Here is a 13,987-nt window from a genome sequence, read left to right on the forward strand (position 1 = left end):
TGTAAACGTTTATGGGTAAACGCAGAATTCACACCAGTTTGCCGCTGTTTAACTGTTCACATCTCTTCTCAAAGTCAAGATTGAGCTCGATGCGATTTTGCCCGCTGTGATTTTAACCAGCGTATGCCCGCGTCTCTCCCACCCACACCCAAAGGGCAGGTTCGGGAGAGATGTCCATGTAGAGGGCAAGACCAATAAGCCTTGCGTTTGGTGCAATGTCAGAACATCAGAACATCACAGGATGTCACCATGTGCAAATTGGGCTGTCACCTTCGCTTACAAACACATAGCGACTACACTTGACAGTGAATCGCTTTGAGTCATCCTCCCAGCGAGATAGAATCAATAAACAGGGACAGACAAACAGATTAATACACAGAGAGACCACACACACACATATATATATTTGGGGAGTAGAGGGATTAAGAGATACAGTAAAACTCGCATAAATCTGATCGGTATAAATCATATAATCGCCTAAGTTGTATATTTGCCCCAAGTCCCACTGAATTTCCTACAATTTATTTATAGGAAAGATTCACATAACTCATACTTTGTATAAGTCATATTAAATGTATGGTCCCAACTGATACGACTTATGCGAGGTTTACTGTTCAGCAAAAGGGTGGGTAAGGCATTGGGACTAAAAGATCGACAAAGATCCAAGAAAAATGATTGGAGAGGCTTGATGGGCTGAATGGCTTCCTATTATTTTCCTGTGTTTCTCAGTGGGTTATCTGAAGAGTTTACTGGTGCAGTTGCCGCAGCTGCAGATGTGGCAGGCGGGGGACTGGAGCCAACAGTGTTACATGCGAGCTCCCACAACGCAATCCACAGAAGTGAGGCAGGAGATTATTTGTCCCCGACTGTCCCGCCAGCGCCTTGGGATGTCCTCCTGACATGAAAGGCGCTTTAACAAATGTAATTTATTGTTGTTGTTCTGCGCTTTGTATCTGCCAACAACACTGAGCAGCTATGAGACAGGAGTGTGTGGCCATTTTATCTCCTCTCTCTCTTTCGCCTTGAAGATCCTCTAACACTCATCTACAAATACCTTCATGCCCTGGCACCTCTCTGCCTCTCCGACCTGCTTACTCCCCACTCCACCACCCGCCACCTCTGCTCGGCCGGCTCCGGCCTCCTTCTTGTCCCTCGTCCCCTCCGCTCCGCCATGCTTTTAGCCACTAAAGCTTTGGAACTCTCTCCTTCAATCCCTCCGCCTTACCCCCTTCCTTCCCCTTTTTCAGATCGCGCCTGAAGACCTTCCCCGCGCTCGTTAAAAAAAGTCTGTCTAAATTAAGACGAGCTTTCCTCCCCTGCAATTCCTCTGTACGCTCTACAGTAAAACCCCGTGAAGCACTTTGAGACGTCTCGACGTGATTATAAGGCTTTATATCAAAGGAGAGGATTATCATGATGAAGTTTGAAGGCAAAAGAGTCCGACAGTCTAAACCATAACCATTGCTCACCCGTCACTCGCCATATGCCTTAATATAATAATGATAAACCTTGCGTTTGATGTAGCGCCTTCGAGATGTCTCAAAGCGCTTCACAAGATATAGTTTAAAGTGAATTGACTGTGAATTGCAGGCCACGGCCCATGGAAACTGAGCAGATGGAATGAATCTTGGCCTGTGCACAATCTGTATTTGCACCAAGAGGTTCTTGTTCTCAGTGGGAGGGAAGGTAGCAGATAAGCTCGGCACCTGGAAAAACAACCAGATTATAAAAGAAATCTCTCCACATAGCAGTCAGCGGCTGAACTCAGGCTCCTCTGTACAGCTCCGGCCTCCCGCTTGTCCACTCTTTAAGCGCTCCGAGACACTGCTCCGCCTGAAGGGCACTATTTTAATGCAAGTCCTTGTTGTTGTTGCACACAGTAACAGCGACACTGGATTAAAACCAATGTGGCTCATACACAGGAAATCAGGGACAGAAGGACACTGACCAGCCCAGGAAGCCAGCTCCACCACAGGTCATAACCCAGCCCATCTGTTATACTCCCCTCCATCTTCCCACACTGCCATATCCCTGAATATAATATAATGATAATCTTGCGTTTGATATAGTCCCTTATCACGTCTTCGAGGTGTCTCAAAGCGCTTCATAGGATATACTGTAACGTGCAGTGACTGTGCATTTTGTGAGCAAAACGCGGCAGCCAGTTTGCGCACAGCAACGGCCCACAAACAGCCATGGAGTGAGCGACCAATTTTATTTGGGGGGATTGTTGGCCAGGAGAGAGAGAGAGAGAGAAACTCCCTTCTCTTTTTATAACAGCCCCGCGGGATCTTTAATGACCACCTGAACAGGCACAGCCGGGTTTAGTTTAACGTCTCATCCGAAGGACGGCGTCTCCGACAATACAACAACCCCCAGCGCTTGATTGGAATATCAGCTTAGACTGTGTGATTCCCAGTCCCAACATGGGGCTCGAACCCACAACCTTCAGATTCTGAGGGAAGAGAGAGAGAGAGAGAGAGAGTAAGAGAGAGAGAGTGTGAAAGAGAGAGAGTGTGAGAGAGAGAGAGAGAGAGAGAGAGAGAGCGCCAGCAACTGAGCCAGGCTGACACACACTTACTTAACGTTTTCACTCCGCAAGTCTCGCTTGCCTGTGCAACTCACAGTCACTACACTTCACACAAGACGCATCACAGAGAGAGAAAATGAGGATACATGATCTAAACTTAGAAGAGGAAGAGAAGGAGAGAATGGCAGTTGGGACAGAAAGGGAGAAGAGAGGAACAGAGGAAGGGAGTGGAGTGTACGTATGTGGATGCGTGAGTGAGTGAGCGAGTGAGTGAGTGAAGAGAGGGAGGTCAGGAGACCTCTTGTACTGGCTTGTGTTACCAAAGCTTTAACAGTCCAGCTGACAGATGCTCAACACCTCTCTGATGTACAAATCCTCCTGGAGCCGTGCACTCAGGCCCCATCACCATTAAGGCGGTAGAGACTGAACAGTTCGCAGCAGAGCTGCAGGGCTAGTCCACACTCCAGGATGTAGAACGAGATCAAAAGCAGTAGCGAGAGCAGGTCTGGCAGTTTTTAGGGCACCTGAATAACAAGTAGAACACCTGAATAAGTGGAGTCTTGTAGCTCAGTGGTTAGAGCCCTCGTCTCGCAAGCGAGAGACCTGAGTTTGATTCCCAGCAGGGGAACCTTGGGCAAGTTTCCTCACTCCACACGCCTCTGTTTACCCAACAGTAAGTTAGGAACCCGGTCGTTTGTTGATTGGAGAATCACTTTCCGGGGGTAATAATCTCCACAAAAAAAATTTGGTCACTCAATCCACGGCTGTTTGTGGGACGCTGCCTGCGCAATTGGCTGCCGCGTTTCACCCACAGAATACACAGTCGATCCACTTTAGTCTGTGAAGCGCTTTGAGGTGTCTCAATGGCGTGATAAGGCGCTGTATCAGATGGAAGGGTTATTAGTAGTAGAAATAGTCGAGGAAAAGCAGTGGAGGTATAAAGTCAGTCTGCTGTCGGCTTGCCTTGGCTATTTACCGTTGCCTCATTCTCTTACTTCTCTGATCTACAAATCTGAATTTGACCATAATTTAATGCCACAGTCCTGTGTACATAATAGGGCATTTTGTAGCAAATGTTGGCCAGGACTCAAGTTAAAGGGAGAAAATATGAAGGTCTCACAAGTGTCTTCACTCCTTAAATAAGCTCAAGTATAAATGCCTCAACTGCCCACGGAATCGATGGCAATATTGCATCACAAGTCATTATTTTAAAATAAACCTTAGTTTTCATTCCCTTTTTCTTTGGTAAGCTGCGCTGTACAAGCAAGAAGATCGAAAGAGAAAAGGGAGACAGAGAGAGAGGGGGAGAGGGAGAGAGAAAGAGAGAGAGAGGGCAAGAGAAAGAGAGAGAGGGAAAGAGGGAGAGGGAGAGAGAAAATAATAATAAAAATGATAAACTTTAGTTTTTCATGTGGACGCCCTAAAGCACTTCACAGGAAATAATGTAAAGTGTAGTGACTGTGAGTTTTGTGAGCAAACGCAGCAGCTAATTTGCGCACAGTGACGTCCCACAAAGTGAGTGAACAATTTTATTTGGGGGATTGTTGGCCAGGACACAGGGAGAGAGAGAGAGAAACTCCCTTCTCATGGCTGTTTGTGGGACACTGCTGTGCACAAATTGGCTGCCGAGGTCGCCCACAGTCACTCCACTTCACAGTAAATCCCGTGAAGTGCTTTGGGACATCCACCCGGCACGAAAAAAATATGATTATAATTATTATTAAGGTAAGGCTCGGTTATTTCACTAGCAACTGAATTGAAATATCTTCTTGAAGATAATTGAACAATAAAAAAATATATTAAGTCAAAACAATAACGAGGAAAAGCTCCAACAAATTACGGACAGACCCTTAATACTGGGAACCAGGACAGGAAGAGGCCATTCGGCACATCCTATCCGTGCTGGTGCTCGCTCCCCCACTTGTTCATGAAAGTCTACCAATCTCATAATCTAGAGCACCATGACCTAGGAATGTCAAACACACTTAGCCAACCAGCCCAATGTTCCTGGGTCACTGGTAACATTCCTTCTGATTCAGAGGCCAAATTGCTACCAACTGAGCCAAACTGACATACACACATCATTTCCCCTCCTCCTCGCCCCCTCCCCCACCTTGCCCTCAACCCCCTCTTTGATCCCAAACCGCAGCTGGGGTGCAAACCCCTTATCGCTGTGTGCAAGTGGCAGCCGCGTTTCACCCACAAAACATAGAGTCAATTCATTTTAGTGTATTTTGTGAAGCGCTTTGAGACGTCTCAACGATGTGATAAAACTCTAAATCAAATGCAACGATTATTCTATTATTATTTGCTGTCCAGCGACTTGGGACGTCCTCCCGACGTGAAAGATGCAATTTGTATAAAAGCAATTTGTTGTTGTTCTAAATGGCAACAAGTAAATTATTTAGATTTGCTCCGGTGCTAATTCTAATTCCCCGCACCACCCCCAACACCCACCTCCCACCCCGTCCACTCCATTTAAAGAAAATTAACATAAGAAATGCTAGATGAAAAAAGACCAAGGTTCATCTAGTTCGCCTTCCACCTTTCCTGGCAATCGCCTGTGCATATGTCCCAAACTATCTCTGTACTATATCCCGTAATGCTTTTTCCTAAAACTATCTAATCTGTCAAGTGAATTAAATACAAAATTAAATTAAAAATCCTAAAATTAGTGCAATTTGGTTGCGTGAGTTCAGGCAGTCGATTGCACTCTCGCCTACAAGTCAGAAGGCTGTAGGTTTAAAAGCCGAACGTCTAATGGTGCTGATCGCACACTCTCCACTACGCTGCTTGTGTGTGTGCGCAGCAATGTTGGAGATCCTGTCCCTTGGATGAGATGTTAAACAGAGATCTCATCTGCGCCTGTTCGGGTGGACGTTAAAGATCCCGTGGGGCTATTAGAATAGAGAAGGGAGTTTCTCTCTCCCAATGTCCTGGCCAACTATGCCCCCTCAATAAAAATGTTCACTCATTTTCGCCCACAAAATATACAACAGTAACAAAATCACATTTGTATAGCGTCTTTCACATCGGGAGGACTATCACACAGTCACTACACTTTACAGTGTATCCTTTGAAGGGCTTTGAGATGTCTCGAAGACATGATAAGGCTCTCTATCAAATGCAAGGATTATTATTATTATTATTATTATGGCTGTTTGTGAGACATTACTGTTCGCAACTGGACAGCCACATTCCCTAAACAAAACAAAGTCACTACACTTAGCAGTAAAAAACCTGTGAAGCACTTCAAGACTTTGAAAGGCGCTAGACTAAATCCCAACAATATCCGATTAATAATCTCTTGAAAATATATAAATAAATACAAATAATTTGGTGACTCAATCCATGACAGTTTTTGGGGACACTGCTGTGTCCCCAAAATACACAGTCACTACACTTCATAATATATTCCGTGAAACGCTTTGAGACGTCCAAACCACGTGATAAGGCGCTGGGTCAAATGCGAGGATTATTATTATAATAATAACGTTAAGGAGAGAGGTGGAGAAGATTGGCGAGGACCAACGAAACACGGCTTGACGTGAGTGATTCCCATGATTCCCCGTGAAACTCACGTGTCCACGACACGCTTGGCCCCGATGAGGGAGGACATGCCACTGGGACAGAAGAGTTTGATCTCCAGTTTGCCTCGAGCCGGGTGGGTGATGGTCAGGGTCACCGCTACGTGTTCTAGAGTCTTCATTCCAGACAAGTTCAGGTCCTCCGCGGTTACTACGGAAACACAAAAAATATTCACGTGCCATTTAATTAAAAGTAATTCATGGGGCAGGTGATGGGATGGGAGGAGCGAGACTCAACCAAGGCCCTACTGGGTGCAACCAGTTTTGTGGAGTCCGGTAGCTCAGTGGTTAGAGCACTCGCTTTGCAAGTGAAGACACCTGAGTTCAATTCCCGGCAGAGGGCCAAACCTTGGGCAAGTTTCCTTACTCCACACAGAGCCTAATAATAATCCCTCCAAAACAAAACAATAATAAATTGGTCATTTTCAATCCAATGTCTGTGGGACATTGCTGTGCGCAATTGGCTGCCGTGTTTCACCCACAAAATATACAGTCACTAGACTTTACAGTATATCCTGTGAAGCACTTTGAGATGTCTCGACAACACGATAAGGCTTTGTATCAAATGTGCAGTGCAATACATGGCACAATCAAAAGGAATAGGAGGAGGCGGTACTGCGCCTGTTCCATTGCTTTATTAGATTGTGGCAGAATAATGCCTTTTCGCCACATTCCTTACCTCCTGGAGTCAAGTGGGCAAAGCATCAAGCTGGGCTCAAGCTGCAATGTTCTACCCTTTCTCTAATATAGTCAAATAGCCCATTGGAACTCCCCCAATTAAAGGGTCATTGATGAAACAAGTGGTCACTCTATTAGCCAACTATCGGAATGTGCTTCTATGTCGGGAGGAGGAACATGAGGCACAAAAACATCTTTAGTGGAGATAATAATAATAATCCTTGCATTTGATACAGCGCCTGATCAAGTCTTCAAGATGTCTCAAAGCGCTTCACAGGATGCACTGCAGAGTGAATTGACTGTATATCTGTGGGTGAAACGGAAGGTAGAAAGAAAGAAGAGGAAGGGTGGAGTTCCAAAGAGCGAGGACAGAGAGGCTAACAGTGAAACAGCGCTTGTGGACATACAGCCCCCCGATCAGACGGGGTGGGGTGTTGGCACGTGCTGTACTAACCGCCAGAACCAACTGATGGTGAACGGGTGGCGGGAGACTAGAAAAATCCTTGATCCGCATTTTACTGACGTCCACAATTCAGCAGCTGTAACATTGCCTTACATGGTGAGGGAGACAGCAGAGCCTGGCTGGCTGCCCTCCAACAGCAGCAGAACAACCGCTCTTGCTCAATTTAATGTTTGCCTTACATTTCCTCTAGTTTTTTTTCCTTCCCTGCCCCCTCCCCCCCCCCCCCACCTCCCTTCTCTCTCTCTCTCTCTCTTAAAAAAAAGAGACACGTCACTTTTGTTTAAGCCAAAAACTGATAAATCAGACCGCACATCCATTACATCATTGCCTAGACGGTTTTTTAACCCTTTACGGCCACTTCTCTTCCTACCCTCTCTTTAGTCCACTGCCCTCATTTCTCTTCATCCGATACAGCCAAATTCTTAGCATTGCTCTTAAAAGTGTGTTGCTGTGCACGGAAAGGAATGAATTGAGAAAGACAAAGAAAAAAGTGAATTGGGGGTGAGGTTAAATTACTACTGTATTTCAGTCTTGAGAGAAGACCTGGCAAAAGGGACCTTATATAGCGTACGTGAAAAAAAGAGAATTGGCTTAACAAATCACACAGAGCAATACTGCACGGAAACAGGTCAGGTAATAATAATGATATTTGATACAGCGTCTTTTTACTTTCAAAGCCCTCCATGGTCTTGCTCCCCCCGACCTCTGCGACCTCCTAACCCCTATCACCCTGCTCGCTCCCTCCGCTCAGTGGGCTCCAGCCTGCTTCACGTCCCCCGTCTCGCTCGCCCCACTATTGGCGGGCGGGCCTTCCACCACTCTGACCCCACCTTCTGGAACTCCATCCCGCAGTCCCTCCGCTGCACCCCTCCCTCGCCTTCTTGAAGACTCATCTCAAGACCCTCCTCTTCGACTGTGCTTTCGATTTCCCTGCTTCCCCCCCTGCCCTCCACCCTCCCCGATCCTACCCCGGGCCCGAAACTCTGACTGTCCAGCGCCTTGGGACATCCTCCTGACGTGAAAGGCGCTATACAAATAAAAAAAATTTTGTTGTTGTAACGTCGCTGAGACGTCTCAAATCGCTTCACAGGATATATTGTTAAGTGTAGTAAAAGTGTATTTTGTGAGAGAAACTCAGCAGCCAGTTTGCGCACAGCAGCGTCCCACAAACAGCCGTGACCAATTTCATTATGTGGGCGATTCGGCCAGGACACCGGGAGAGAGAGGGGGAGAGAGAGAGAGAAACTCCCTCCTCTTTTCGAATAGCGCCTCGGGATCTTTAACGTCCACCCGAACAGGCAGACGGGTTAACGTCTCATCCAAAGGACAGCGTTTCCAACAATGCCACACGCGCCCCCCCAGCGCTGGTTGGAGCTACAAAGACACCAAAGGCATTTTGTAAACGGTAGCTGGTGTGCCAGCGAGCGGGTGGTTAGAGACTGGATGAAACAAAACCACTTCACAGAGGGTTAACCTTATAAGGATGAGAGAGCCAAGCCAATACTGTGGCACCAGGTTCCATCTCGCTGCTTCTCAGACTGAGTGTAGCGAGGTGACTCAGGAGATTACTGACAAAAGGGAGAGAGAAAAAAAATATTATGTGATGCCGATGGAGCCTCAGGGTTCGTTTGCTATAATACTTCCAAGAAACTGCCTTGTAGTAATAACACAGCGTTGCTGACAGAATGATGGACGTCGCGTTGCAGTCCGTTCCTGTAAATGTCGAGTATCTTTCAACCACAGAAACCTGGTGCAATTTATCTACAGAATAGCCGGCTGAACCGATTCCGGAATTTGGGCTCTCTCAGACACGAACATTTTTTGCTGTTAACAGATGGATTTACTGTTTGTTCAACATTTTTTTTTCAAGATCGTGTCTCGTCTCTGCCTCCCTCCCCACTCCTTTCTTGAAGTCATTTGACTTCTTCTTATTTTGCCCTTTTCCAATGGGGTACAGCCTCGGTACCTTAACGCCTCCTCAGCAACTCACACTTATAATAATAATCCTTCATAATCTTTGCATTTGATACAGCGCCTTATCACATCGTTGAGACGTCTCAAAGCGCTTCATAGGATATAGTGTAGAGTAGATGGACTGTGTATTTTTTGGACGAAACCCGGCAGCCAATTGCGCACAGCAGCGTCCCACAAACAGTCGTGGATTGAGCGACTAGATTTCTTTTTGAAGGGATCAGTAATAATAATTACACCAATCGACTAACAACCGGGTTCCTATTTAATGCCGGGTAAACAGAGGCGTATGTGTGGAGTAAGGAAACTTGCCTAAGGGTTTGCCCGGGAATCAAACTCAGGTTCTCTCACTGGCGCAGTGACTGCTCCAACCCCTGAGCAGCCGGACTCCACGAGCCGGGCTGCGATCCTCGCAAGCTCTCCTCTGACTGACGGAGGTGCTGTGTTACAGGGGTCAGGATTGATGAAGCTCAGGTGGGTCCCATCACAATGGAGGGCGCTGCCAATTCTTGTGCATAGTTCACATGTGCAACCAAAAGGAAGTGACATCGGCCGGGATCCGGCGACCTGGAAGTCGGCCATTTTGTTTTCCCAAGCCTGGATCGTAACCCCCATCCTCTGAGATATTGGGCCCGGGGCGATGGTGCTGTTGTTGTTCTGAGGTTATTGGGGTCGAGATTTGATTTATTCCCGATTTATATCCCGGACTCTGCCGGAAACTCTTACTCACCATTCCACACAACCTCCAAGACTTTGGGATGTAGGGGAATGTCCTTTCCCTCCTTCTGAACAGGGCTACTGTACGAGGTGAGGTAAGGCACAGACTCCCAGATCTGCATCGCAAAGAGGCAGAGAGAGGACATCAATTTCACAGCCATTAAAACCAGACAGTTTTTGGGAGGAGACCTCAGCCCAAGTGAAGTCACACCCTGAGCACCTGTTAAAGCACCTGGGCACAAATCCCTACTCTCACTGGTAAGGGAGCCCGTCTCAAGACTCCCCTCTTCGACCACTCCTTCGGTCACACGCCCACCCCCACCCCCACCGCCCTCCACTCCTCCTGAACCCAACAGGAAGTAACATCAGCAAATCCTTGACTATCCTTGGGACGTCCTCCTACGACGTTGAGAAACTGTCCTTTAGTTAAGTCCTGTCTGTACGTTTAGGCGCAAGTTACAAATTGGGCATTATTTTCAGTAACACAAACTCGTCTTCAATTCCCTTCACGCACTGGTACCTCCCTCCCTCTCCACCTCCTTCCCTCCCTCTCCACCTCCTTCCCTCCCTCTCCACCTCCTTCCCTCCCTCTCCACCTCCTTCCCTCCCTCTCCACCTCCTTCCCTCCCTCTCCACCTCCTTCCCTCCTCTCCACCTCCCATCCTCTCCACCTCCCTCCCTCTCCACCTCCCTCCCTCTCCGACCTGCTCACTCCCCAATCCACTACCCACAGTCTCTGCTCAACTGGCTACGGCCTCCTGCTTGTCCCCTCTGTTGCACCATTGGCGACGGCGCTTTCAGCCACTACTCCGCGAAATTCTGGAACACTCTCCCTCAATCCCTCCGCCTGATCACGCCTGAAAACCGTCCTCTTCAACCGTGCCTCCAGTCACCTCCCCCTCCCCCCGGCTTAGCGTCAAGCGCTCGGAACGCTACCCTGCGTGAGGGTAGTTGCATGACCCTCCCCCCTCTCATCTCCCGTCATCTCATCACCACCATCGCTAACCTTTGCGGCATTGACCAACCGCCACGCGTTGAGCAGCCCGAAGCCGTGCTTGTGACTGTGGCTTAACCCGGCTCCGTTGATCTGCCATCCAGCGATACGGTCATCAAACTGGAACGAGAAGAGACGAGAGCAGTAAAAAAAAGTAGCAGCAAAAGGGGTAACGGAAATCTCTCCCTCCCCCAAAAGGCTGTGGATCCATTTAAATTTTCAAGACTGAGGTCATTCGATAAGATTTATGTCATGTCAGGGTATTAAAGGTACGGGGCAAAGGCGTCTGAGGTACACACACCTTTGGAGTTGAGGTACAGATCAGCCATGATCTAATAGAATGGCTCAAGGGGCTGAATGGCCTCCTCCTATTCCTATGTAAGAGGTGCTGTGTGAGAGGCCTTGTTTAAAGACGCATCCTTCTTCACCTCCTTTCGCTCCTTGTGCCACCCCCACCAGCCACGCACCCACACACACACCCTGGTACCAACTTGGCTCAGTTAGTAGAACTGTCGCCTCAGCCAATCATGCATTTCAGATCAGGACTCTGAGCTCAGGTTCTTGACTGATTCTGCAGTGCAGTGATGGGGGGGCGTGTGGGGGAGGTGGGGGCGGTGGGCATCCCTGCATTGTCGGAAGCGCTGACCTTCGGATGTGACACTGACACAAATGTCCCGTCTGTACCTGTTCAGGCGGATGTTAAAAATCCCACAGGTCTATTGTGGAAAAGAGAAGAGAGTTTCCCTCTCTCTCCCTCGCTCTCTCTCCGGGTGTCCCAGCCGACAATCGCCCAAATGAAAATGAGTGTGTGGCTGCTTGGCTGTTTGCGGGACACTGCTGCATGGGTGTGAGTCACTACACCGGGCAGCGATTCCTCGTGAAGCGCTGCGAGACGGCTGACGTTTTTAGGCGCTGTATTAAAAGTGAGGGTTATTCCCGTCAATGACAGGTTCGTGCTATCATGTTCCTCGGTTCCAGAGCCTCAAAATCCGACGATGATTAACCCGGACACCATTAATCCGGTGCATATGGTGTCAATGTGGGACGGACGAGAGTGGAAAGAAAGTTTATTTTCTTTAGAAACTCGCCGGCTCTCAGAAAAAAACCTCTCCAGGGCAAAGCTGTGAGCCGGCAGATACAGGTCAGGAAGGTCCCTTTCTATGAAACGCGAGATGAGGTACTGAAACCTGCCCCCACCCCCCACTCAGGGGGGGCAGAGGGGCTCGTTTAGGGTCTCACACTCCCCGTGTCCAGGTCTCTCATGGAAATTGGCATGAGTGGAAGATCGGGAAAAATAATAATAATTCTTGCATCTGATACAGCGCCTTATCAGTCTTCGAGACGTCTCAAAGCGCTTCACAGGATATAGTGTAAGGTGAAGTGACTGTGTGTTTTGCGGGGTAAATGCGTCATCCAATTGCGCACAGCAGGGTCCTCACAAACAGAGGTGGATGGATTGAAGTGATCACATTTTTTTATTTATTTTTTATTTATGTAATTTTTAAATGTAATTATTTATTTTGTTTGAAAGGATTAATTATTCCCGGAAAGCGATCCGCCAAGAGACTGAGACAACCAGGTTCCTACTGACCGCTGGGTAAACAGAGACGTGTGGAGTAAGGAAACCTCCCTAAGGTTTCGCCCTGCCCGGGAATTGTATCCGGGTCCTCTCGCTTGCGAGGCGAGGGCTCTTACCACTGAGCTACAGGACGGGACATTTGTGTCAAAAAATGCTAAATGGGGTAGAGATATTGAAAGGGCATCGAGGCTGACTGTAGTGTGAGTGACCCCCAACCCCCACCCCCCCCACCCCCCACACTCACCCTGGTGGATGTGAAGACAATGATATGCTGGACGTCTCTCCAGGTCAGACACGGACGGACCTGCAGCATCAACGCCACCATCCCCGCAGCCAGGGGGGCCGCAGCAGAGGTGCCCGTGTGCCCCTCGGTGCAGCCCGTGCCCTCCCGCATGTCCCAGTCTGACGTCACCTGTAAGGGGCGCAGCACAGCACCAGAGAAAGAGAGAAAGACTGGTGTTAGAGGGATCACAACGACAACGACTAAAATCATCACCGCAAAGTGGCCGGTCCCTCACACACACACAACGCACATACATCACATACATACACCACATAGAAACACACTACATATATAGCACACACACACACACACACACCGCACAGACACACACCACATACAGACAAACACAGGCTGTCATCATCCCGAAATGCTACTGAAAATGGGAACCGGTCAGTGTGGCCTGAGCTGCTGGATGCTGCACCTATTTTAGGATTTATTTATTTTTTGTTTGTTTAAAATGAACCAACATATTTTCCCGCTCTGATGTCACTTCTTTGGCTCTCCAGAAAAACAGAACAGTGATTCATCTCAGTTACTGCTCACTCGTTTGCTCCATCCCTCGTTCCATTTCTCTTTTTGCTCGCGCTCACTATCTCCTCACTCCATCTCTGTGCCTGTGTATTTCACAAGCACACACGCGGCAACCATTTTGCTCACAGCCACGTCCCACAAACAGCCATGAAGTGAACGACCAAACTTATCTTGTTGGGGTGGTGGGGGGGATTGTTGACCAGGGACACACCCGGAGGGAGAAACTCCCTTCTCTTTTCCGACAGTATCTCAGGATCACGGTGACAGAATTTGAAACCATTCAGACAAATATGACGCCCCTCTCTCCTCCTCTCTCTCGCCCCCGTGCACTGCTCCAGAGTGTCAGCCTAGACCATGAGCTCAGTCGGGAATGATTGTGGAATGCAAGTCTCGAAATTAGAGGGTAGAACGCAAGGACGGGTGGGGGGGGGGGGGGAAGGAGGGAGAAATCATGTCAAAACGAGGGAAATATTCACGTCCCGCTGATGCAAAAGGCGCTGTATAAATATAAATCGTTGCATGTTTGATGAATTAAATACATCTCAGGGGGTCACAGGCAGTAAGTACACATCGATCTATTCACAACGGTTTCAGGGATAACAAACAAACGGACTCGAATGTCAAAGGGAAAGCACTGGATGTCTTTGGAATAAC

The 13,987-nt window shown here is 48.2% G+C and overlaps 1 protein-coding gene across 1 annotated transcript in view; it reads right to left on the minus strand.

The window, feature by feature from the left end:
• The window catches only part of pcsk7 (proprotein convertase subtilisin/kexin type 7), a 56,093-nt gene that overhangs the window by 7,711 nt on the left and 34,395 nt on the right, over positions 1-13,987 (minus strand). The window contains exons 9-12 of the mRNA XM_042343888.1: positions 12,764-12,931; positions 10,953-11,060; positions 9,960-10,062; positions 6,112-6,268 (exon numbers count right to left, since the gene is read on the minus strand). Of these exons, the coding sequence (XP_042199822.1) occupies positions 6,112-6,268; positions 9,960-10,062; positions 10,953-11,060; positions 12,764-12,931 (536 nt within the window). The remainder of the gene's footprint in view (positions 1-6,111; positions 6,269-9,959; positions 10,063-10,952; positions 11,061-12,763; positions 12,932-13,987) is intronic.

The sequence above is a fragment of the Callorhinchus milii genome, unplaced genomic scaffold (genome assembly GCF_018977255.1).
Source record: "Callorhinchus milii isolate IMCB2004 unplaced genomic scaffold, IMCB_Cmil_1.0 Scaffold25, whole genome shotgun sequence".
Taxonomy (NCBI): domain Eukaryota; kingdom Metazoa; phylum Chordata; class Chondrichthyes; order Chimaeriformes; family Callorhinchidae; genus Callorhinchus; species Callorhinchus milii.